At 42.5% G+C, this 22760-nt stretch overlaps 1 protein-coding gene across 1 annotated transcript; it reads right to left on the reverse strand.

Moving 5' to 3' along the window:
- Window positions 1–6626: 6626 nt before the first annotated feature.
- Window positions 6627–22404, reverse strand: crispld1a (cysteine-rich secretory protein LCCL domain containing 1a). The gene is made up of 15 exons (XM_018753872.1): window positions 22341–22404; window positions 20674–20975; window positions 14293–14411; window positions 13936–14068; window positions 13314–13429; window positions 12778–12878; window positions 12405–12569; window positions 10204–10264; window positions 9899–9965; window positions 9026–9156; window positions 8722–8765; window positions 8569–8641; window positions 8388–8463; window positions 7574–7707; window positions 6627–6749 (listed from the first exon to the last, which is right to left on the reverse strand). The coding sequence occupies exons 2-15, from the start codon at window positions 20929–20931 to the stop codon at window positions 6698–6700; spliced, it is 1530 nt and encodes a 509-aa protein (XP_018609388.1). The 5' UTR covers window positions 20932–20975; window positions 22341–22404; the 3' UTR covers window positions 6627–6697.
- Between the last annotated feature and the right edge of the window lie 356 nt (window positions 22405–22760).

Here is a 22760-nt window from a genome sequence, read left to right on the forward strand (position 1 = left end):
GTTGTGTTATTGCCAGTTGTCAGCATATTAACCTCTTATTAAAGTGTATGAAACTGTGTTTCACTATGTAAATAATGCATACCTTTTTGCTTTGTGCTTTTATTCCGAAAGGCATGTTGGAAGTGCACTCGTTTTACTTTAGTTTATTTGAAGCTTGTATTTAATAATCAGTTTGTTTGGCTTGTAAAAATCTTTGACAGTATGGTGAATGCATCCGATAAATGTTTCCTTCATATATTATTTGTTAAAAGTAGTCAATCATAGGCTTTTTTTTTTTTTTAACCATCTTAACCTTTTGTTTTTTTTTCCGAATTCAACTGGCACTTTTCTGGAACTGTATTAGGGGCATTCAAACACTTCAGCTTGCACATTTTTTTTGTGCTGAAAAGTTTTCTTCGCCGCACGTGAATAGCAAGCGTTTTCTGAATTTCACTTAGCAATTTATTTTAAGGCCAGGAAAAACGAATTCAAAGGGATGTCAATATTTCCATAATTTTTCTGCCATTTTACCTTCACCTTATTAATCTGCCTGAACAAAGGCCCACACACTCACACACACACCACACATCACATGCTCATCCAAACCAGCGCATGAGCAGAGCGAAACACAAGCTCATACTGTTCAGAAAATGCACTGTCATTAGCCAAAATGAAAGCCAGGTTGTAATTAAAGAGTACTTTAAATTTTTATTTTTGCTAAGGTCTGTCAGAGACTCGTGTTTAATGAACCTCAGAAGCTAAAATAACTAAAACAGCATGAGTCATATTTCTGCTCAGGAAAGGCTTTTTAAAGCTGAATTAAACGGCCACTGTATCTATGAAAAAAATATGCTCACCGCATTTTAAGTGCTCGAGCACGTCTCTAAAAATGCATGAATGCATGCGTTGCAAGGCAAACGCGTATAACCCCGGTGCAGTGCCCACCTCGTGTAAATACGACCCTTGCTGCAATTTTGCTTTCTGACTTAAGCTTCCCACCGCAAAGCAAAACACGAACTTTTTCAACAAGTGTCATAAAATTACATACTGCAGGATTAATGTAATGAAAATGTCATGTCGTCTCCGTCTGCGCCCCCGTTCCCCGTGTCTGAAAAGCTCCGAACCGAAAGTTTGACGAATGGCTCCGCCGCCAGTTGTTGAGCCTTTCAGCTTGTGCGTCTGAACACGAGGGGAGCGGGTCGTCGGCGGCGGTCGCCGTTATTTCAGGCGTCACTCAGGAGCCGCGAGCGACGCCCCGTAGACCTGCTCTCTGGGACCTGTCTCTCAGCGGTGTCTGTCTGCACGGTTGCGCGCCGCTGCCCACCCACTGCGGGTTCTGTTCGACCAACCCAAGCTGTCCACCGCCCTGAGTGATGCGTTAACAATTCTGCCCACATTCTGTCAAAATTGCTTCAGTCTTTTTTTTAACTGATGACCATCTGTCTTGCTTGAATGTCTATTTTTGATCTCATAATTATATCGCGAATGGTACATCAATCAGGTCAGCCCATGGAACGTGGGCTTTTCAATCATTATCTTGGATCTCCACCATTCAGATACTACATGAGCGCTTGAGCTCCTTTTGGACAATGATTGGATCGCTTCTCGTATAACGAATCCCCATCCCGAGTTCTCTGTCATTCTGCTGAATTGCTACACAGCTGTGGTGGTGGGCAGCTGTGCTTCGTTTGGTAATAAAGGAAAACCTGGCATGAGCTCACTGATAAATACTGGTAAAACATGCTAAAACCACGGTTATCCCATTCTGCTGTAGTATCACCACACTGTCCTGCAGTACAGTGAAGATCCCTATGGATTCACACTGGTTTGGGCTGTGCATCTAAGGTATACCAAACACATACCAAACACGTATTGTCAATAACTTAAGACAGCAGGCAGCTAGGACCTTGTAGACAATTGTTACCAAGCAGTTGCTATGGTATGATTTCATGAGGTAGGCGCCACACAGGGCAATTTGTCTTAGGCCCACTCCCCCTTCCTGGCCCTTTGGGACTACATGGTATTCCTGCCATGTTGACAGCTTCTCATCCAACAGGCTCCTTGATGACATCCCCTTGCGAGTTTTGATAGCTCACCGAGGCATGCCCCTGCCTCTTGGAACAGAAAGCCGGAGCTCGATTGCGCATTTGCGACTCCTTACCTGCATCACCCACCGAGGAGTCAAACCTGCATCCTTTTTTCAAATGTCCAGGTTCTTAACCAGTAACAGACAATACTGGCTCTTGTATAAAAGCTGTTTCTGACAAAATTCGACTTTATTCCAGTCTGAAATCAACAGTAACTTTGGTTACCAGACAAGAAGACATCAGGTTGAGACTTAGTTCAACACAGTGTGAGCAGAAGTCACTGAAAGCATTTCGCTGCTTGCACATTATACATTATGTCCATATTGAAAGGTGAAATCCAATTTCCTTAAGTATCTTAGTATTGCATTTTCATAAAAATGGAAATATTTGCAGCCTTGATTCAGATGCGTTCACTGGCTTCTTATTTGTATCATAACGGAATCATTGCCTGTTGGAGCCAATGTGCTTCTTGCATGGTACTGAAGTCTAGGTCCCACACGTGCTATATGTGACTAGTTTGGAAGCCCATACACACGTTGGCCTTACAGAGACTGGATTCCAGTAGTGGGAAGTTCCATTTCTAAGTGGAGTATATGTGGGCAATTTTGAAGACCCTATACTTCTTACTCCAGTGTGGGACTTCTGGGCCAGTATCGGATGGTTACAAATCGGTTGTCCATTTCTGAAATAATTTCTACATAGTTAAAGACAAGGGCCAAAAGAGCTATATGTGGATTTGTTTTCTGGTAGCTAACAATATAGTGTTTAAAGCTGCTGCTTTTGGATCTGAAGCTTGCCGGTTCAATCCTAACCCTACTGCCGTAGGACCCTTGAACAAAGTACTTATCCTGAATTACTCCAGTAAAATTACTGAGCTGTAAAAATAGGTAAATAGCTGTACGTATCTTAACACTGTAAGTTGCTTTGGAGGCAAGTGTCAGCTGACTGAATAAATTAATGTAACGACCTGCGTTACTAGTGTTCGAGCAGGGAATGCGCTTATTGTAAATAGTTGCATTATGGGAAAAATGTGAAATGTAAGGGTGCAACCACTGGGGGAAATGATGGGGTGACCGTGTTTGCCAGTGGGAGGGAGGAAGAGCCCGGGGACGCTGAGAAGTCTGGGAAGGCTGACTAGAAGTGCAGGTCCTGGAGGAAACGGGGTCCTTGGACCGAGAGCATTATTTCCCTGTGTGGCAATGTTCAAATAAACGTTCAAGATGAATGCTGCCTCTGCGTCCTTCTTCACCCCATCAAAGCCCCCGGTGCTGCGCGCCACAGTAACATTAATGTATTTGAAAGCAATCTGGAGACCAATGTTAGAAGGTCACCTCTAGGTTTCTGGACATAAATGTATTTGAATATGTGTCTTTGTGTATTTGGATTGTATTGATTGTATTGATGTATTTGGAGGCAAATGTCAGCTGATCGAATAAATGTAGCATGAATGTATTTGAAAGCAATCTGGAGACCAATGGTAGAAGGTCACCTCTAGGTTTATATGTGTAACCCAGTTTCGACATGCCAGCCTCTGGGCTCCGTGTGAGCACTACATGGATAATTGTGAAGCCCATGCATATGCTTGATCTGTAACCCACATGAGGCCCACATGGGTATGCTGGCTGGGCCATTAAATTAAAAGACCATGCAAAATAAATCCTTTACTGTTGCTCGAATGCAACGGTGCTTCTTTATTGTGAATGGCTGTCAGACCTCACAGAGAGGTCTTGGCGATTGTAGCACGAGGGAGCGACCGCGCTTCGGCACCAGGCCTCGTCGGTGCCAGGCTAAGAGAGCTGCATGCAGAAAAGCTAGATTTAAATCAGCACACACAATGTCTGTCTTTGTTCGCCTGCCTGGTGCACCGCCAGGGTGCTGGACTAAGTAGTTTGGCATATAAGGTATGCTCTGTTCCTATGCTTCGCCCGTACTGGGAGCAGGGTAGCTTGCCTCCAGGTCCATCACACTAATGTGTTGAGTGCAGCATAATTTGTGGCAAGTATTAATTAATAATGACAATCAAACAAAAACCATGAAGGAAAATATCCTATGGCATATGAATATTTTTTATTTAAACAACAATGGACAATACTGCAAATAGCCTTGCAACTGAGCAACTGAAAGAGTTTTCTGATGAGATCATTATAGCAAGAGCAAACTTGTGATGACGTCTACTTCCGTAATCCCATTTCGGGCCAATTTTTGCCCTGTATTTTGTAATCGATCAAAGAACTGTCAGTCAATTAGCATCAGACTGGATGAGGTTGTATTGTTTTGTTGCATTGCTCCTTAAATCATGAGTCAGCCGTTTGAAGGATTCGGTTCAGTTCCGCCTCTCCGTCTATCCACAATACTTGATTTAAAGTCAATAAAGTTTATGTATAAGCTTATATTTGGCAGCATTACAGCATCAGTATCTCCATATACAGTGACATAACTATAACCCCCACCAGTCCCAGTAGTTCACAAAATGTGTTTTTCCTGTTCAGCCACTGTGTAATTGCGTAACTCCTTTGAAATATTCGGATCTCATTGCTGAATTTAGCCTTCCCACACTAACAGAGGTCCCTTTGGCACTCATGGAATCCGTGATTGAATTTAACGGCCCCACTTCCACACTCAGAAAGGTCCCGTTGGCGCGCCGTTGTTCAGTTTAACGGACCACTCCCACACGCAGGGGTTCCATGTGCTTTAGCTTGACTTCTCAATCATTCGATCCCCTTCCACCGCTTTACGTCGGTGTCCGCAGTTCGTATAGCATTTAAAAAGTGTCACGATCAAACATGGTGATATTCTAAGTCTGAGACAGTTACAGGCTATCTTTAGCATCCTCCGAGTTCCATACTCACTTCAAATGCCAGAAAATAAGCCCTCAAAAAGCAGTGTATTTTTAGCAGTGCACATCCACTTGATGTACTTTGTCAAATTAAATGATAAATCAAATGAATGCTGAACAATGCAAGAGATAAGCTGTGTATGACTGTCACTGAAGCCTTTTATTACTTGTGAAAAAGCCAGATGCTCTTGGTAAAAAACACACAAAGCAATCGTCACATCGAAATATGCTGTTAGAGCAGTTGAAATGTTTTCTTGTAAGAATGGTTTACCACCCTTGGAGTAAACAGTGTTTGCCACACATGAAAGAGGAATTGAAAAAGGTATCCCTATGGCTAAGACGGGAACACTTGGAAAGACACAATGGGCTACATACTGCGTATACCTAGATTCTGGGCAGGCATTTATTTTAAGATTGCGACAGCTTAGTATGCGCACAACCCATACGTATAGTTGAAGAGTTATGATTATGAATTGTTTACTGGGACTTGAACCTACAACAATACAGTGAACTGGACTTGCTACTGAACAGGGAAGAAAGCTTTCACATATGAGACAGACTGAACACTCGGTCTCTATATACGTATATTTCACAACGGTTTAATTACCAAAATCGAATCAATGTACACAGAAAATTTCTGAAATTCTTTATTGCAAATACAACAAAGCTTTGCTAATTATGTGAGGTAGTAGGATTTACATACCGATAACTGTGGAAACCGGAAGAAGGTCAGTTTTAAAAGATCTTATAGTGGAAATTAAACAGCACCTAAAAATAGCTTAATATTTCGATATAAATACATCATTATTAAAGTGAAACCATCTTTTGTTTTTAGTACAGTATATTTTTTAATAAAAACACAGGTAATACAATTCAATACATTACAATATGATAAATATGCCTGTATACAATGTTTGCTCCAATTCTGTGTGATGTCAGACACTTAGCTCTTTATCGAAGCTCTGACTGCCACCTCATCTGTTGTTCACTGCTGCCTGGCCTGCAGGACTATTTTACCAGGGAATTGCATCAGTAATCATTTATTAAGAGTGAACTCTATTTTGAAATATGACCGAAGGTATAGCAGCATCCTTGTACTAAAGAGTACCTATAAAAATATAAAAATATAATGCATAATAAGTTCTACTTATTAAACTTTTTGGACAAATTGAACAAACAAAACGTACATTTTTAATGCCCCATTTAGGAGCACACATGCCTGTAGTTGCCTTGGTCATGAATCAAACTAATGGTGTACAACAGCTGAAATCACTAGAAAATGTCACCAAAAGCTCCATGATCTGCAGAGACAAACGGCTCAAAACAATGCTAGAGGTTCGAGGAACCGACGCTTTAAGCTCCATCAGTTGTTGCTAGAATTTCTTCAGATGTTGCTGGAAGCTCCATGAAATGGTCAGGACACGGAAGCCTATAACATGGCATGATTGCCTACAATAAAAGCACGGCGTTTTTGATTCCCAGATGACAGGAAAAAGGTTATTTGGGAGCTTAACAATTCGAAATGCAATTAACACAATAGACAGCCACCATATTATTACAAATGGCAAACACATATAAAAATACAATTTCACTGTATATATTTCAGAATTTAAATGAAAACTAGATTTGTGAACAGACAGCAACTCTTCCCACTCGGAGCCCATGGGATGCTTCTCGAAGGACGTCTGACTTCAGCACAGCTCAGACTGAAGCGAGATGCCGGTTAAGCACCGAAACTGTCGCCCATTGCGCTCTAAAGCTCTCTGCTGCGACGCGGCCGTCCGCAGGCACAAGCTCAGACGACCGCAAACGCTCGGAATGCCTTGCCTCCAGGGGGGTTCTGCAGCCTGAGAGGAAGAGTCCATCATGTTAGGGTTGACCTAGTCGGAGATTTAAAACAAACATGTTCAAACATGCAGAGAATTCTCGTAGGTTCGACTCAGTGGAGACACATACCAGACAAAATGACAGCACTGGGGTATGAGGGTCATAGTCTAACTAAGTGCACCAAATATACTCTGAACTAAAGACCTAACGTGCATTTTCATATTTTCATTAAACTACAGTCTAGTGCAGCGTCGTGGTGATCCAGAGCCTATCCTGGAATCTTGGGGCGTGAGGCAGGATACACCTTGGACAGCACAGCGATGTGTCCGTTCAATATATACCTTATCATCGCACAGTAACCCTTCACAGGGATGGGGTCTCATGAGGACATGTCCCCTCTTCTTCTAAAACCCACCATTTGCCCACTTTGATCCATTTAATTCCAAAAAGTCGATGAGTCTATGATAGATGTTTCTTCAGGGTGAGATATGTGAGCTATAACCCTGCCCTGAGAAAGCAGACCGATGCAGAAGCTGCTGGAGACCAGGGCTGATTAGAGGTTTGGTCCTTACCAGCCTTCTTTCCTTCTCTGTCTTGTGAGCCGACTGTTGGAACCATTGTTGTGCTGGTACCGTTTCACTAATCAGCTTTTTTTAGGGTTATGATTTTATACGCTTACAGGAGGCAGGCAGTTCTGTCCCCGCTACTCCTCCGCTGTCCACGCAGGCCAGCACCCCGCTAAAACTCCCGCTGTATTCTCCTCCGCTGCTGCTGCCAAACGAATATTTAGCCCCGGTGAACTTCCCCCTCCCTGGCTCTGCCTCGCCGCCCGCCGATTTCTTACCTCTCTGAGAATATCCCGTTCTGGTAGGAGGCAAAATATTGTCTCCGTCTGTCCACAGGCATCACATCTATGTAGCCTCCCGAGTCGTTCTGGATGACCCCAGCGTGGACGGCCGCTCGACATATGCTGGATTTCTGAAGATGATGATGATGAGATTCGGGTTGAGAAAGTGCATTTTCCACCACGAATATGGCACTAAAGCATGCACAGCTCCCACTTTTCATAGGCATTCCCTTCCTGCAAACACCTGAAGAACAGAACCAGCTGATAAAGCTCCCCATCTTCACCCCCGTGGGAGACAATACCCAAAAGCTGGACTTTTACACTGTTTTGCACATTGTAAAGAAATGCAGTAATCACAAAAATGAGTCTGTGCCAGAGAGAGAAAGAGAGAGGGCGAGCGACTGAGATAGACGTGGGACTCTGGGCAGTCGTCTAGGATGTTAAACATAGTTTCCTCCGGTGGTTTATTTAAATGAGGGGCCCTCACAGTTTCTCCCTAAGTGATCTCCCATGATCTTGGTGCATTATGACAGCATTTTGCACCACGTTCGCTGGCTCGTCTGTGCCATTGTTCACGGACCCTCTTCTTTATGAGGTCGCACTCGTAATAAAGTGGCCTCTGCAGCACAGCTGCATAAACGGGAGGGATTCCCGTACGGAGGGGTGTCGGGAATGCTTCGGGAACGCGGCTTCGGCTGCTCGTGCTGGGGGAGCATCCACTTGTCCAAACTGAAACTGAAAGTCACGTTTCTTCACAATGAAGGATTGCGGGAAAACGGGCAGCTAAAGTCAAGAGGAAAGCTCGACTCACATCCGAATAGATCTGCGTTCCGATGACTCGAGCCAGGTGGGGGTTCTCCTGCATGCAGTTGCGAGGACAGTACAGTCTGGAAGGATACCAAAGAGCAGCGTCATCTAAAACCGAATTTTGATTAAACCATATTTTGGCCCACCAGCGTGTGGCGAACGAATTGTGCAGGTAAAAATCTTACCTGGGACAGTGTCTTACAGGTTTCTGGAACGGACACAGTTGTGCAACGGTAGTTTCGCAAGTGATAGCTTTTACTAAAGAGAAAAGAAGTGTGTATTTTAAATGAGCACCACAGCGTTATGTGTCCAAAAAGAAAGACGTTTAAAAGCCTGACCTGTTACTTTTGATACTGTAAAGGCATTGGCACTCTGGTATTTCCTGCGAAGAGAATTACGTTTATATAACTAAATGGGTGACGAATTGAAATGTGTCCATTAATGCAGAAATACTTGAGAAAGAATAAAGATTACCCATTAATTTGTTCAAAAGGGTATGTCAAACATCAACAATGACGGAATTTTAACACATTAATTTATAAAAGGTACATTTTTCCATAACCAGTACAGTATGCTAGGATCCAGGAACTTCAAATTGCATTCTATTTCCTTTCACTGTGCCAAATATACAATGGCACCCACCCTAGAGACTGGACACCGTGTTTATTGGATTTTATGAAATACTCCTTTCTTCCCAGTCTCGTAACGTCCAGCCAGCCTCCCTCGTTGTCTATGACTCCATAATGCAAGGCAGCCCTGCAAATGCTGGATTGCTGCAGAAACAGGAGGACAGCGTACCCTTTACTGTCGTCCGGGAATGCCGCCGATTGAATTATAGCAGGGCCACAGAGGAAAAGTTACCAGACACAGGACAGTTTCACTCCATTATAGAAGGGCATTAACCCCAGTCCTTGAAAAGCTGGTCTTCTTTAGCTGAAAAGTTTCTACATCTCCATTCTGCATTGCTGATTACTAGCAAATATGATATTTAAAATGTTCAACGAATGGACATCGTTCAGCTTTCAATGTGGCAGCATGGCAGCAGCTGAGTCATAAATACAACAACAGTAAATACAATGAGACAAATATAACAATGCCATCTGACACTATGCAATACATCAGCTCTTGAACCAGAATATGTCACTGATTTAACATTTCAGTTGGAAGAACTGGACAAAAACTGAATTTTGCAGCGACTGCAAGGTGTACTTTCCCTCCTGGCTTAGATGCCACTGAAGGACTTGCACCTGCAGCCGAAGTGAAGTTGTTGAGCTCCCCCCCCCCCACTGGGACCCCTTGGAAAAACCAGAGGTGGAAGTGGGGTGGTGATGGGTTTGAGGAAATCAGTGCATGTGGGAGTGTGGAGGTTAGTGGGCGATTACACGCAGTACATTTTGTATGTGCCAGACAGCTGGATGTGGCCAAGACCTTGGTCCAATTCTTCCCTCAAGAAATTTTGTTTTTCTTTTTCTGCAAAAGCCCATTTAAAATTAAATTAACAAAGCCAGAGCTTACCATTTCATAGTATGCACTTCCTATCACTTTTCCTGTGCTGTACAAGCAGCCTGCAGGACATTCATACCTGTGTCAAAATAAATATCAATCTATTAACCATCACGCACCTTACAATTTACATTTATTTAACAGATGCTTTTCTCCAAAGCGACGTACATCTCGCAGAAAAATACAATGGGTGCATTACGTTGAATACATTACATACATCCAATCAACCAAAGGCCTTCTCACAATCTGCTAGGTACAGTATACTGGGAAAAAAATAGGCGCCATAATCAGGACAGCTCTGCTGGGATCCTGCTTACCTATTACAAGTGGTTCCTTTGCATTTATCCCGCAGCTTGGTGTCACATGTCACCAGCTGAGCTACGGAAAACATGCATGCAAAAGACAAGTAAGTAAACACTTGAGAGTTTGAAAATCTGTATTTCGGAATAATTTAGCAAACGATGCACTGTCATGTTAAAGGTCTGAATTTCACCGGTTTAAAAATGCTGACACCTCTGTGCTGCGAGCGCTAGACTCCGTTAACCTCAGGCTGATCGAGAAACTGTTTAAGCACTGGTGACAATGTGTTGAACGGGTTTGCTTCATGCATAAACAGTATACGTCTTAAAGAAGCAGAAACGTTCTGAATAAACGGCCAAGCTCCACGTGTTTCCAATCCCAAGTCTTCTACTCAGCATTTCAGCGTGACAGCGGGGAGCAGTGCGGTGCCACTGCTCTGTGTCTGACCCCCTTAACCGCTCTCAAGGTTGAGAACTGACATGACTAGGATGGACCCTTTGGGAAGTTGGGCGTTAACTCCACGGAAAGCTCAGCCAACGAAGCAATGCGGTGCTCAAAAGATCTCACCTGTCGTGATCCGACATTAACAATTAGGTCTAAGGTGGATTTTTATTCAGTCCTCACATCATTTTTTTCAAGATTGATATATACAACCAGAGAGCAAAATGCTAACCGTGAGTCACCAAATAACATCGGAGTCTTAATTTAATTATATTCATCCCTTCAGGGAGGTGTCAGATGCCTCTGGAGAGGGATTATTAGAGACAGTCCCAGGTTGGACTAAATGTGATATTTTGAGGCATCTGGAAAATCTCCTGGACTCTTCTGATAAATAGTTTCTTCAATACAAATTGAAAAATGACCTGTGCATTCAAAGTCCGTTCACCTTTAATTTTGACTCTATGGATGATGCTGACCTGAAGAAGGATGACCTCATCAATTTGAAAAGCAAAGGTTCTTCAGTCTAGTACTTGATTACTTCAGGTGTCACAAATGCTGTAGATTCCTAACCAGTTTTCGGCCTTGATCCCAGTTGGAACAACGCATCTCTACAAATCTGAACTTTCAGCATTAGTCAGTGTGAAAGCTAGAAATCAGCCGGATGCCAGGTATGCCATGCACCCAGCATTGTCCAAGACCATCCTTCAAATTTCTGTCCTTAGTGATGGACAGCAGCAACAGTGATCATGTTCAAGGAGATGCTGAAGAATTTTTTATTTATACCTGTATTTTTTGTGTAATTGGATAGAAATAAAATTTACATCTACATTTATTTACTTAGCAGATGCTTTTCTCCAAAGTGACTTCTAATGAACTCTGTGTAGTGTTATCAGCCCACACACCTTATTCACCAAGGTGATTTACACTGCTAGATACACAACTTAGACTGGGTCACTCATCCATACATCAGTGGAACACACACTCTCTCTCTGTCAGTCACACACTATGGGGGAACCTCAACAGCAGGTCTTTGGACTGTGGGAGGAAACCGGAGCAGCCGGCGGAAACCCACAGACACAGGAAGAACATACAAACTCCACACAGACTGAGCGGGGATCGAACCCACGTCCTCTCACACCACCCAGGCTACTCTGCAGATTTATAACCCGATTGGTTCGTCGATTAATTTTGGGAAGCATAGGAGGTGTAACCATTAAGTTCATGTACAGCTGAGGAGTGAGGGGGAAAAGGTTAAGAATCCCTGTTGCATGGAGAAAAATGCTGTGGAGCGGAATGCCATGGAATGCCCCTTTAAATGCAAAAGACTTCCCTTGCGGTACTTCAAGAGCAAACTGAGCAACTGTATCTCCTGAGTTCACAGAGGCCTCCACCAGGGCTTCTCAGCTTTCAGCTTGGGCCCCCTTTCATGAGAGGAAGCAATTTCAAAACCCACATGGAGCAGATCGCTATCAAAACAGAACAAAACCTTCCCTACAAGTGAGAGTGACTTGCAATATTAAGTATAATAAAAACTGCCATGCCAAATCAGTAACTTGACAGCGAGGACCTGCAGAATGTCAACACGGTTTTAGATAAATAGGAAGTGTTTCCGTTCGCCTGCTGCGTTTTTCGCTTTCTCAGCACACGTGAGTCCGTTGGCGGCTCTCTGCACCGCTGGCTTTTTCAAACATGACTTTGCTGTTCCACCTCCAGCCAATCTGCCCACCCTGTTTGGGATGTGATGGAAAGGTGTGCAAACACGTGACGGTATTCTTACACATCTGCTGCGTGCTGGTCACGTCGTTCCTGTCCAGGTTCTCACTGGGAGACGCTGTCGGGGAATATGCTCTCGGCCAAGGCCCTTGGGTTCTGGGCACTTCGGGTTCAACATAGTTGCTCTCCTCTCTTTCGTTGGGGGATGGGCGCGCACCAGTACCAGTCTCTGAAAATACATGTCGATGAATTTTGCTCTTGAACATAATATTTTGATGGCTAGTTGCCATGAATATGGGAAAAGAACTATGCAAGAGACACAACAGATGCTTTTCAGTACTTGAACACCAACCAAGTCTTTAAAGAGTCTTTTGGGTTGGTGTTCAAGACAGTGGTGCTGCAGTGCTGCAAATGCTTTTTCTGAATTGGTGACATACCTTTGTAGCACAGGTTGTCCCTACAGCCTCCACCGTAACTGGGTGGGCAAGCTGAGCAAGGCTTGCCGTGCTTATATGGTGAGTGTCCCCACCAGTTCCCCCTGCAAAGGAGACAAGAACTTAGAGCCACTAAATCCAGTACACAGTATTCCTATGAGCAACAGCACAGCAATACAGAGATATAAATACTTAAAATTCAGCTTTCATCGCAATGATGCATGTTCATTGCAATTTACAGTTGATAAACTTCAATCAACTCAAAAAACAGGCTATTTAGTTATAGACCACAGATGAGTTATGAGCCTACAGAGCTTTTTATTTATAGCAAAGGAAGGTTAATCAGCTACATTTTGGATTATTTAGACAAGAGAATGTTGAAAAGGATCTTAGTTGCTGATGATGTACAAGTAACTACTGGTTCATTTAACCTACAGTGTTGAAACATTGAGTACTGGAACATTAAGCAAGTTTGGATGCATTTAGTTTAAATAGTGTTGTAAGTGGTGGTTCTTGGGTTATGTTTATGGTCTACTTACTTTGGTGAATAATTGCAAACCAGGTATATGGCTTTAGGCCAGATCTGGCCCCAGACATTCATATTGTAACATAAATTGATGGCACACCCAATTCGACTGCTGGTTGCCCAGACGAGCTACAAGAACAGAAACATCACCAAAAACACGTATTAACTGAAGAAAACAAAAATTCATGGGGCAAAATATTTATGGTCTTCTGGATGAGGGAAACAATAATCAGATTATGTTTCACTCAATGGTTTTTCTAATGTCATGGGACGTGTTAACAGACAGACAGAAACAAGCACCAATTTATCATCTCAGGCAGCATAGTCTTCTTACACTTTAGTAACTTAATAACTCTATTCATTGACTTGGCCAGGCTCCCATTTCCTGCACTCCGGTAACGCTGAGCCTGTTAATATCCCCATCGCTGTGCAGATCTAAATGGGGCATTAGGCAGGCTGAGATATCAACATGGGTCATTTACTACAGTAACATGCTTAATCAGTCCACACTCCGTAACAATACAGTATATTATTTGCATCAGCCATGTGCACACTTTAAAATGCTCGAAAGGTCCTGTGCATTTCACGCAAGCAGAGCACTTCACAGGAAAAACAGTGACGTGTCTTTTTTTTACCTGTGTGTAGTGAGTGCAGACTGGCCCAGAACAACGGAAGGGGCAGTAGGGGTTACACTCCTGCGGATAGGGGTAACTGTAGTCTCTCACTTCATCGTACCAGGCTTGAACATGAAACGTGGGCGGTCGGTACCTGAAATCGGGACACTCGTTGAAATATTCTTTTTGAGGCTGTTTATCTAATGATTTGAAGTTCCCTCTCAAAAATTCTGTGTTTTGAGCTGCAAGCGCCTAATTATAAACCGAAGAAAGGTCTGAGAATAACATAGAATATCAGCGAGATGGGCCTGATGCCACGACTCTATTGTTCCGTGGTCTACAGAGATCAGCGACTGCTGTGACTAGATCATTACGAACCTGCCCCAGTGAGCCCCAAGGTTCTGGCCAATGTGGGGGAGCAGGCTTTCCGGACCGTGTTCCCACAAGCAAGTTTCCGCCCAGGCCTCTGCAGTCCTCTCCAGCTCCGTGTCCCACACCTGCGGAGCACAGCGTGGAAATGAATACCACCATTGTTTTCACAGTTGCGTATGCCAATCGGAGGCATTTCCATTAAGAAATTGCACACCGGTCAAATCACGGGGTATTTACTGGCCCCGGTGGCCCGTACCATTCGGTTTAATAAATGAAAGCGATCCCCTTGACGGCAGGAACAAATGTTGCGGCTATTCTGGAATTTCTCAATGGCCCCCTGTTGTAGGCCATTAAGTGTGCTGTTTGCAAGAACCCGAGTCAGATATTTTACATCTGTGCATCCAAGTACCTGGCTTGTTCAATCTCAATAATGAGAAGTGAAAATAGCGTTTGCGAACAAATTACCGTACGTGCCACGCTAAATCTTTCAAGACGCCATGCTCAAAGAAAAAAAAAAAATGTTATACATTTTGTTTGTCAAAATTGTGAAACTGCCTTTTCTGGGGGGTAAAACAATGTACTACTGTTCCTTTTAACGTCAGCCGGTCTTCCCAATAGTACCAGATGTGGGAAAAATCAAGTTTTAACTACGGTCCAGTTGAGCGTCGCAAAATGTTAACAAAGACAGTTACACATGACTTCTTGTTTCAAAAGACTTGTCTCTAACTCACCGTAGTCTAGTTTTTGTTTAAATGAACAGTACTGATGTTTTTTTTTTTTTTTTTTTTTTCCCCCTCTTGCCCTGGTGGATTTAGCTATATTATCCCTGGAGATCAAGGTTATTTAAAAAATACAAAAGTACATCTAGCTGCACAGTTGTAATTAGTTCCATATGCCTCTAGAGAAAATTCTGTTCCACTCGCCTTCAGATGCAGCCCCTATCGGAGTTAGTGCCGCTAGGGAGATGAATTAAATTTCCATTCAGAGCACTCTGTCAACACTACCTATATTCCTAATTTGCAGACAGATCTACTTTGCATATCATAAATAAAAGTAATATTGCTGTGTAAAACTGTTGTGATGGCGAGCCTCTAGACTCGGGGGTCTAAAAAAAACACATAAAATATGAACTAATAAATATAACAATTTATTACTTTGTGCATGAACAATACCTGAGACTCACGCACAGTGGTTTAAAGGCAAACTATTGTCCAATTAACATGTAAATTCTACTAATTTCAGTTTCATCCAAAATTACATATATTCATTTAGCTGATGCTTTTCTCAAAAGCAATTTACACTGCTAACTTATTTATAGAGTCAGGTAAGTTTACTGGAGCAATTTTTTGGGTAAGTACCTTGCTCAAGGGTACTACAGCTGGAGGTGAGATTCAAACTTGTGACCTTTTGGGTCCAAATCAAGCAGCAGCTCTAACTACAATGCTACCACCTGTCCAGTGTAATAGTTAATATGCCGTGGAACTCAGAAATGAGGTCAACTGCCAGACTTGCCGCAACAATCGAGGTTATTTGTTTCGATGAACAAGGACAGAGTGTTTCACATCAGCATACAGGATGGCCAATGAGAAATGACAACATGGGCGAGACGCTGCTTGTATAAACATGGGATATTAGTGCTTTTGGAGTTGATGCTCTCAGTTTCAGCTGTACATGACTGACTCCTCACTATGTTTCAACAAAAACATCCCTTCATTATCTGCAGTCAAAAAGGGAAAAACATTGACTTTATATACATTATTAACTTCAGCATTCCGATTACAAAATCCAAAAGCCAGCTACGACCATAAATTACTAGGCCATTATATACAGGCGTTCCCCATTTACGATGGTTAGACTTACGATTTTTCAACTTTACGATGGTGAGCTGGAGATAGACAGTCAATAGAAACCGGACTTCGAATTTAGAATTCTGCTTTTTCCAGGGGCGAGCGATATGCAGATCGATACTCTCTCACGATGCTGAACAGCGGCACCGATCTGCATCTCCCATTCTATCATGCCGAGGTGTGTATTAGATGTATTAAATGCATTTTACACTTATGGTATTTTCGACTTACGATGGGTTTCACGGAACGTAACCCCATCGTAAATCGGGGACCACCTGTACCAGAAAACTGTAATATCTTGTTGAATTGGATCATGAAATTTTAGAACAAGACAGTCTGGTTTATATGTCTTACAGTTAATTTACTATTAGAATGAGGCTAACTAGTAACTTTAGCTAACTAGCTGATATAAAATTACTTTCAGAGCTGTGTCAAAAATCAAACAGCATTCTAAGTAGCTATTGCACTAAGGGTATAAAATTTACATCAACAGTATCTGACAGGTTTCCTCAGTCTGTTTCGAGACCTTTTAAAGACTTATTGAAACATGCACCAGTAGATGTTTGGCAAAGTTATCACGTTCCCAGCAGAGAAAGAAGCTTTCCCTGTCACCATAACTTTCCTAGCACGCAGGATCTCAATATCTTTCTTTTCCTATTTTTTCTCTTCTTCCTGATTTTTTCTGCTTCTTAAATTTTTTCCCACCTTCACAGATCCTAAAAATTCCATACGACATAGGCACGGTGCCTACGGTGCCTACTGAGAAATCTAGCACAGGCTCCTTGTCGTATTATATCATTTCGTGGTGGAAGCACTTCTGACTCATTGGATAAAAGTTATTAAGTGATTGCAGAGAGCTGTATAATGGCTAAGAGAACTTCACAAAATTAACATTCAGAGGTTCAGCTGTTAGTCACATTTTGCAAACTGATTCATCATAATTCTGAGACAAATTGATAATTTTTATGTGTCAAATAAGCATCCAAAGTTCTCATTGTTAGTTTACATTTACTTGTGATTCTCTGATACGTGTGAGAAGTAGTTAGTACTGAATATCAATTTATGGATTTGTTCAAAGTTCAGTCATTTTCCTAGTCAAACTGCAAGTCAATCAATCATTGGATTCACACCATTACTTTAAACCTACCTAAAGTGGGGTTGGGTTTTATGTAAGGGTATGAACTGCACTCTGTATACAAATTGATGTGTACCTAAAGATAGTCCCAAAATCTGGTTTAGCCATTAATCAGAAACTGTACAACTTGCAACTGGACACCTGGTTTGTCTGTGATGTAAAACAAAGCTTGTACATTTTTAGCTCTTGTCACCTTTTCCCAGGACAGGCCACTGAGGTGATGAACCCTTGAATGTGTCCAGGTGCGGCAAGGCAAACTAAGGGCAAATCACTGCAGTCTGCCTGCGTCACATGCTAAGACATTAGTTCAATACCTGCTTGTCAGTAATGAGGCTGCAGTATCGTTTTCATCAAGTGACTGTTCAGTGAACAGAGTGACAGCAGAAACCAAAAATATTTTTAAAACATTTTGTCAGTGAATGGAACTAAAATTGTCATAGGAACACAGACTTGTGTAACTTTATAATTGTTCATTTTTAAACTGTAAGCTAATTGTTTTTTAGTGCATCAATCCAAACTCGTCGTTAACTGTGAAACGCATTCCTATCCTTATACAGGCTCTTTCAAAGCATCCATGGGTCAATCTGAACAATGTGAGCTGTGAAAAATGTTCCAGATGACGTATAATAAGGGCAGAGGTTCCACTGGAATGGAAGCGAATGGTGCAGTAGGCATTTGAACGCTTCCGTCTTGAACTTTTCAGTGAGCTCAAAGGCTACAAGACACAGGCCTCCTTCTCAATACCTGCCACATCATTCACGCCATTCTGTTTATTTGGCCGAACACCTCATTTGCAGCTGTTTCTGTCATCTGGCTGCATTCCAAAGTGCAAAAGGGTACACTTCTTCCCCAAGTTTTGTTTTCCTGTAGAGAGTCAATTACCAGAGTGTGGCCCTTGATGTATGGAGATTGTGATTGTCCAGAATACGAGTTCCTTCCCCGCAGCAGAGGATCTGCTTTTTATCCAGACTGCTGCAGATCTGCAACCTGGAGCTTATTAATGAGACCCAAACGTTCAAATGTGCAGTAAGACTGGTGCATGTTCAAGGCAAAAAAATTGTCAATGGCCCAGAATCAGCAAGCCAATTTATTTTGCAATGTGTGACTCAATACAGTAGATAAAATTATGTAAGGAGTGCTATAAAGGGATAAAATCTTACGTTGACTTTCTCACGATTAAAATGTGGGTAGGCTTGTACCCAGGTAGGAAAAGATTTATTCATGCCGCCAACGCAATCCATCAAAGACAGTTATTTTCAACAGTCTTTCATTAGTCTCATATAATATAAGCTGAAAATCCCTCGTCTTGAAAGGGAGGTTGCAATAGTGGCATTAGACTCACCTTTGGATGAACCGACATAGACTGTTACTATAAGGCTGCAAAATAAGTGCAACATAAAAAAGAGTAATCAGAATTAACCATTCAACACTTTTTTAGAAAGAAATCTGAAACACTGAACCAGTGAGTGGAGCAAATTTCTGTGGAATACCTCTCTGGCCTGCAGAAAGCCTACATAGAGAACACTGTGCACTGCAGGCTTTGGAGACTGAGCGAAGCTACTAAAGACTTCTATTTAACTCGCAGAGCATTCGAAAAAGACTTCAGTGAGCACTGCAGTCTCAACAACATCCCGGAGCTGAGTCCTTTGGCTGAGTCCCAAGGGCCATACTTTCCCAAGACGTAATCTGTTTGCCTTAGAGTCCTTCAAAGGGTGGCACTCGGCCGTTGACTTCTGAGTCAACACAGGTCTGAAATGGAATTCCCATGTCACCTTCTGCAGTCGAGGCGATGAATGAGCTCAGGTCGTCTTCAGGTGTAACCGTCTAAACGGCTTAGCCGACACTTTTTCCCTTTTCGTCTGGAAATACTGGAAAGCCTGCGGCCAACTGCCAGAAGGAGAGGGCGAAATGTGGGAGAGGGGAGGTACGAGGGATTTGTCAGGTTTCTGAATCGGTGACACTCTGACTAGGTGCTATAATTAGGAGTGGTGTGCCAGCTGGGGGTGATTCCATTGTGTCGCTCCAATTTAAGCCATGTGAGTTGGGAGAAGAGCGTGTTCTTGAACTGTACTGTGTGGAGGGCGATCGACATCAACTCTTTCTGAAAGTGCGAATGTTTCACAATGACAGTGGACACTCCCCTTGGAAGCGTAAGGACAATAGCAGAGGACAGAACCTTCCAGAGGTGCTCTGTACATGTGGTCGCCAAGAGTCGACACAGATTGATGGCACTTAAAAGCACCCGCATGTTTTAAAGCACATTAAAAAGGCGAAGGACGTAATAAAAAGAGTAACAAATAAATAAGGAATTGCTGTTCTGTGCTATTATATATATTAATATGTACAGTTATACTGTGCTATTTCCCTAGTCAGTACAACAATACTTCCCTTATTTCCCAAAGCAATGGACTGAATGCCTTCAGAGCGAGAAGTTGGACTAATCATCGCAGCTGAAGAGTTCTCCAGCTACTTGCACAAGCAGACTCATTTTGGCAGTGACCGAAAATACACACTGGTAGATTTTCCACTTATATCCCGAGATGACCTTCGTTCTCCACCGTCCCAGTTCCTCCCGTGGTGCTCCAGTTGCACCTCTTCCCTCCGCTCCCCCTTTCGGTGCCCCCTCCGGCTAAAAAAGCCAATGAGCTGTAATAGGAGCCGCCTTACGGGGCATTTGCCTCCTCAGCACTTTTCCCTTTTTCTTTCTCTAGAGACAAGCATGAACTCAAATTGGCAGCACGAAAGATGCTTCCGTTCCGCACCGCATTAAACGCGTCCGACGGCTCGCTTACATTATTACACGCCTCGGCGGCAACCTTCACATTGTGCTTCTTTATTTTTGCGCAAACAAACAGCATTCAGACAGAGTCATTTGTGACATTGTTTTACTTCTGGCTTGGAAATAAGCAAAAGTATGAAAATTGCATGAACTGTATGCCTCTAGACATGAGCAGGCCGGTAAAGAACAATGTATCTATGGAAAGCAGATGTGTCATTTTGTATCTGAACAATGTTATAAACATACATAACAATTAATTCTATAATTACTCAACTGTGTTGTTTAAACACGTCTTCAACGACTGAAAATCTCAAGATGATTTTAGGATAGGATGATTATCTTTTCCAATGATCTCTTCTAAATTCCTTCCCCTTGTTTATTATAGGTACCACAGGAACAACTCCTTTTTGAAAACTATGAAGCAACTTTAAGACAGCAGTTTATTTCACGCCAAAATTATTATCAGTATTGCACTCTAAGTGTTATTTTCCTAGGATTCTCTTTGCAAATTACAGTGTAAAGTGGAAACTGTTTCATGAGTGTCAGCTCATTTTGTTGGAGTTCTACTGCACAGTAGTATGGAGGGATGTGGAAACAGTTAAAAGGGCTCTAGAAGTTTCTCTTACCATGTACTCCATATTTGAAGCCTGTGGATAGACTTGACCCCTGAGCTTATTGTGCAGGTCAAGGATGAGCTGCATATCGCTCTCAGTGATGGCCCTTTTGCCCCTTGGTCTGGACGCCCACCATTCTCCATCATCCTCCATGTATTTCTCCAGCATAGCCTCCAGGTACGTCGAATTGAGGATTACCATGGAAACCACGGTCTGGGACATGAGCAGCAGAGCAATCCCTCTCAGACACTCCTGGGATAAAGTCCTCATGATGGATGACCTCTGAACTTGCTTGGAAATTTTTTTTAAAAAACCTGTTGGTTAAAAAAAAAAGGAGTGACATGATTGGTTGAGGTTCCAGTCTGTATTAAATTTGCTAAATAACTTGTGTCAATATTGTAGTTGGGAAGCAAACCAAACCACAGCGGTTCCTCAGAAACACAGCTCGACACCAGCATTTCAGTGGATTGCCCTCACCAGATTTTGAACTACAGCCAAATAAATTATTGCTGGCATGTTTTTCCCCTTCTCCAGTTTTACATCCTATAATTTAAAAACTATGTGTACAGAGCAAAAACATAGTTTATATACAAGGATATCATGGCTACATATGTTGCTAAGCCAAGCTGTTATGAGAGTTTAGTGAGAATAAATTATACAAGCTTGTTGAGAGTCCATGCAGTAATTATGTTGTTTTTTTAAGGGAACTGGTAGCAATCAGTAAACTCTAAATATCAAAAACAACCTGACACTCATTGCTGCTGTTCATTTCTGGACAACTGTAATAATTATGAATACAGAATAGTTACAGTATGTCTAGAATGACACCAATATGCACGTTCCCACTTTTAAAGATCACATAGCTGTTTAACCTTTTGATATATTTCATACATATTTCAACAACACAGAAGATATGTACATGTTATGCATGTTACATTAATTCATACGGGTAAGGGGGTACTAATTTGCCTCCAACCCCACCCCCAATATTTGTGTATAACTCTGATTTCCATTGTAACAATTTTCTGGTCTTCCAGTCCCTGACAAGTTGTTATGGCTCAATCAGAATGTATCATTTATTAGTAACATAAACAATACAAGAATGTTGCAATGCATGTTACTCTATCTGTCACTGGTTAATGTAACATGTTGCATCACTGTAATATTTATCAGTAGCACACAAAGATCGTCCATGTTTCGATTCACTATGACCAAGAACAATGTGTGCGACACAATGGATTCCATTACTTTGTAAATGAAACATCATTATGCTGTGATATTAAGTCGTTACTCAGTTTTACATAAGTGAGGGATTGAGGTCGTTGCTCTACAATATTTCATAAGTGCCACTTGGCAACAACACACTGCAGAAGCAACATGCAAAGCTAATCAGATATATAGACATAGATATAGATATATAAATATACATACAAACATAGATATAGATGGAGATGTATAGATATATACATATATATATATATAGATATAGAAATAGCTATAGATAGACATACATATAGATATACAGACATATATATATAAAGCATTTTTCTTTTCCTATGACGAATACTTACACACACACAGTGATGTTTGTCTGATGTGATGGAATTAGAGCATCACCAGCCAAAAAGCGCCCTGTTTTGTTTCAGAGTAAGGGACTCTATGGTAAAAGAGATGGTTACCTTCTTCTGCCTCGCTCTGCAGGACGAAAGAAGCAGCGACGAGCCCCGCTGCCCTCTTGCCAGGCGAGCGGCGGACGCGCGGGCAGCTTGAAACGCAGCGAACGCCCCCCGAGGAAACTTTTTCTTTTCTTCTCTTCTCTTCTCTTCTCTTCTCTTCTCTTCTCTTCTCTTCTCTTCTCTTCTCTTCTCTTTACTTTCGGTCGCGTAAAAAGTTCGAAGCCGCCCGGCGCGTCGGCGCGTCGCTCCGCGGGAGCTCTGCCGCTCAGGAGAGGTGGCACGTGCGCGCGCGCGCGCCGGCTGGGGGGACCCCACGGGAGCAGCGGAGGTCTCTCGCGCGCAAAAACCGCACGACAGCGCGGGCTCGGGAACATCCTTCACTTTTTATCCTAAATTTGGATTTTTTTTGCGGCGCGTGACGTT

Source organism: Scleropages formosus, chromosome 9 (genome assembly GCF_900964775.1).
Source record: "Scleropages formosus chromosome 9, fSclFor1.1, whole genome shotgun sequence".
Lineage (NCBI taxonomy): Eukaryota > Metazoa > Chordata > Actinopteri > Osteoglossiformes > Osteoglossidae > Scleropages > Scleropages formosus.

Excerpts from the sequence above, each read along its gene's own strand:
- crispld1a (XM_018753872.1), bottom strand. The coding sequence starts at position 20,931 with ATGAGGACTTTATCCCAGGAGTGTCTGAGAGGGATTGCTCTGCTGCTC. Across the intron at positions 14,069-14,292 it reads CTTGGGGCTCACTGGGGCAG|GTACCGACCGCCCACGTTTC; the intron begins GTTCGTAATGAT and ends TCCCGATTTCAG. Across the intron at positions 8,642-8,721 it reads TACAGTATCAAAAGTAACAG|TAAAAGCTATCACTTGCGAA; the intron begins GTCAGGCTTTTA and ends TTTTCTCTTTAG.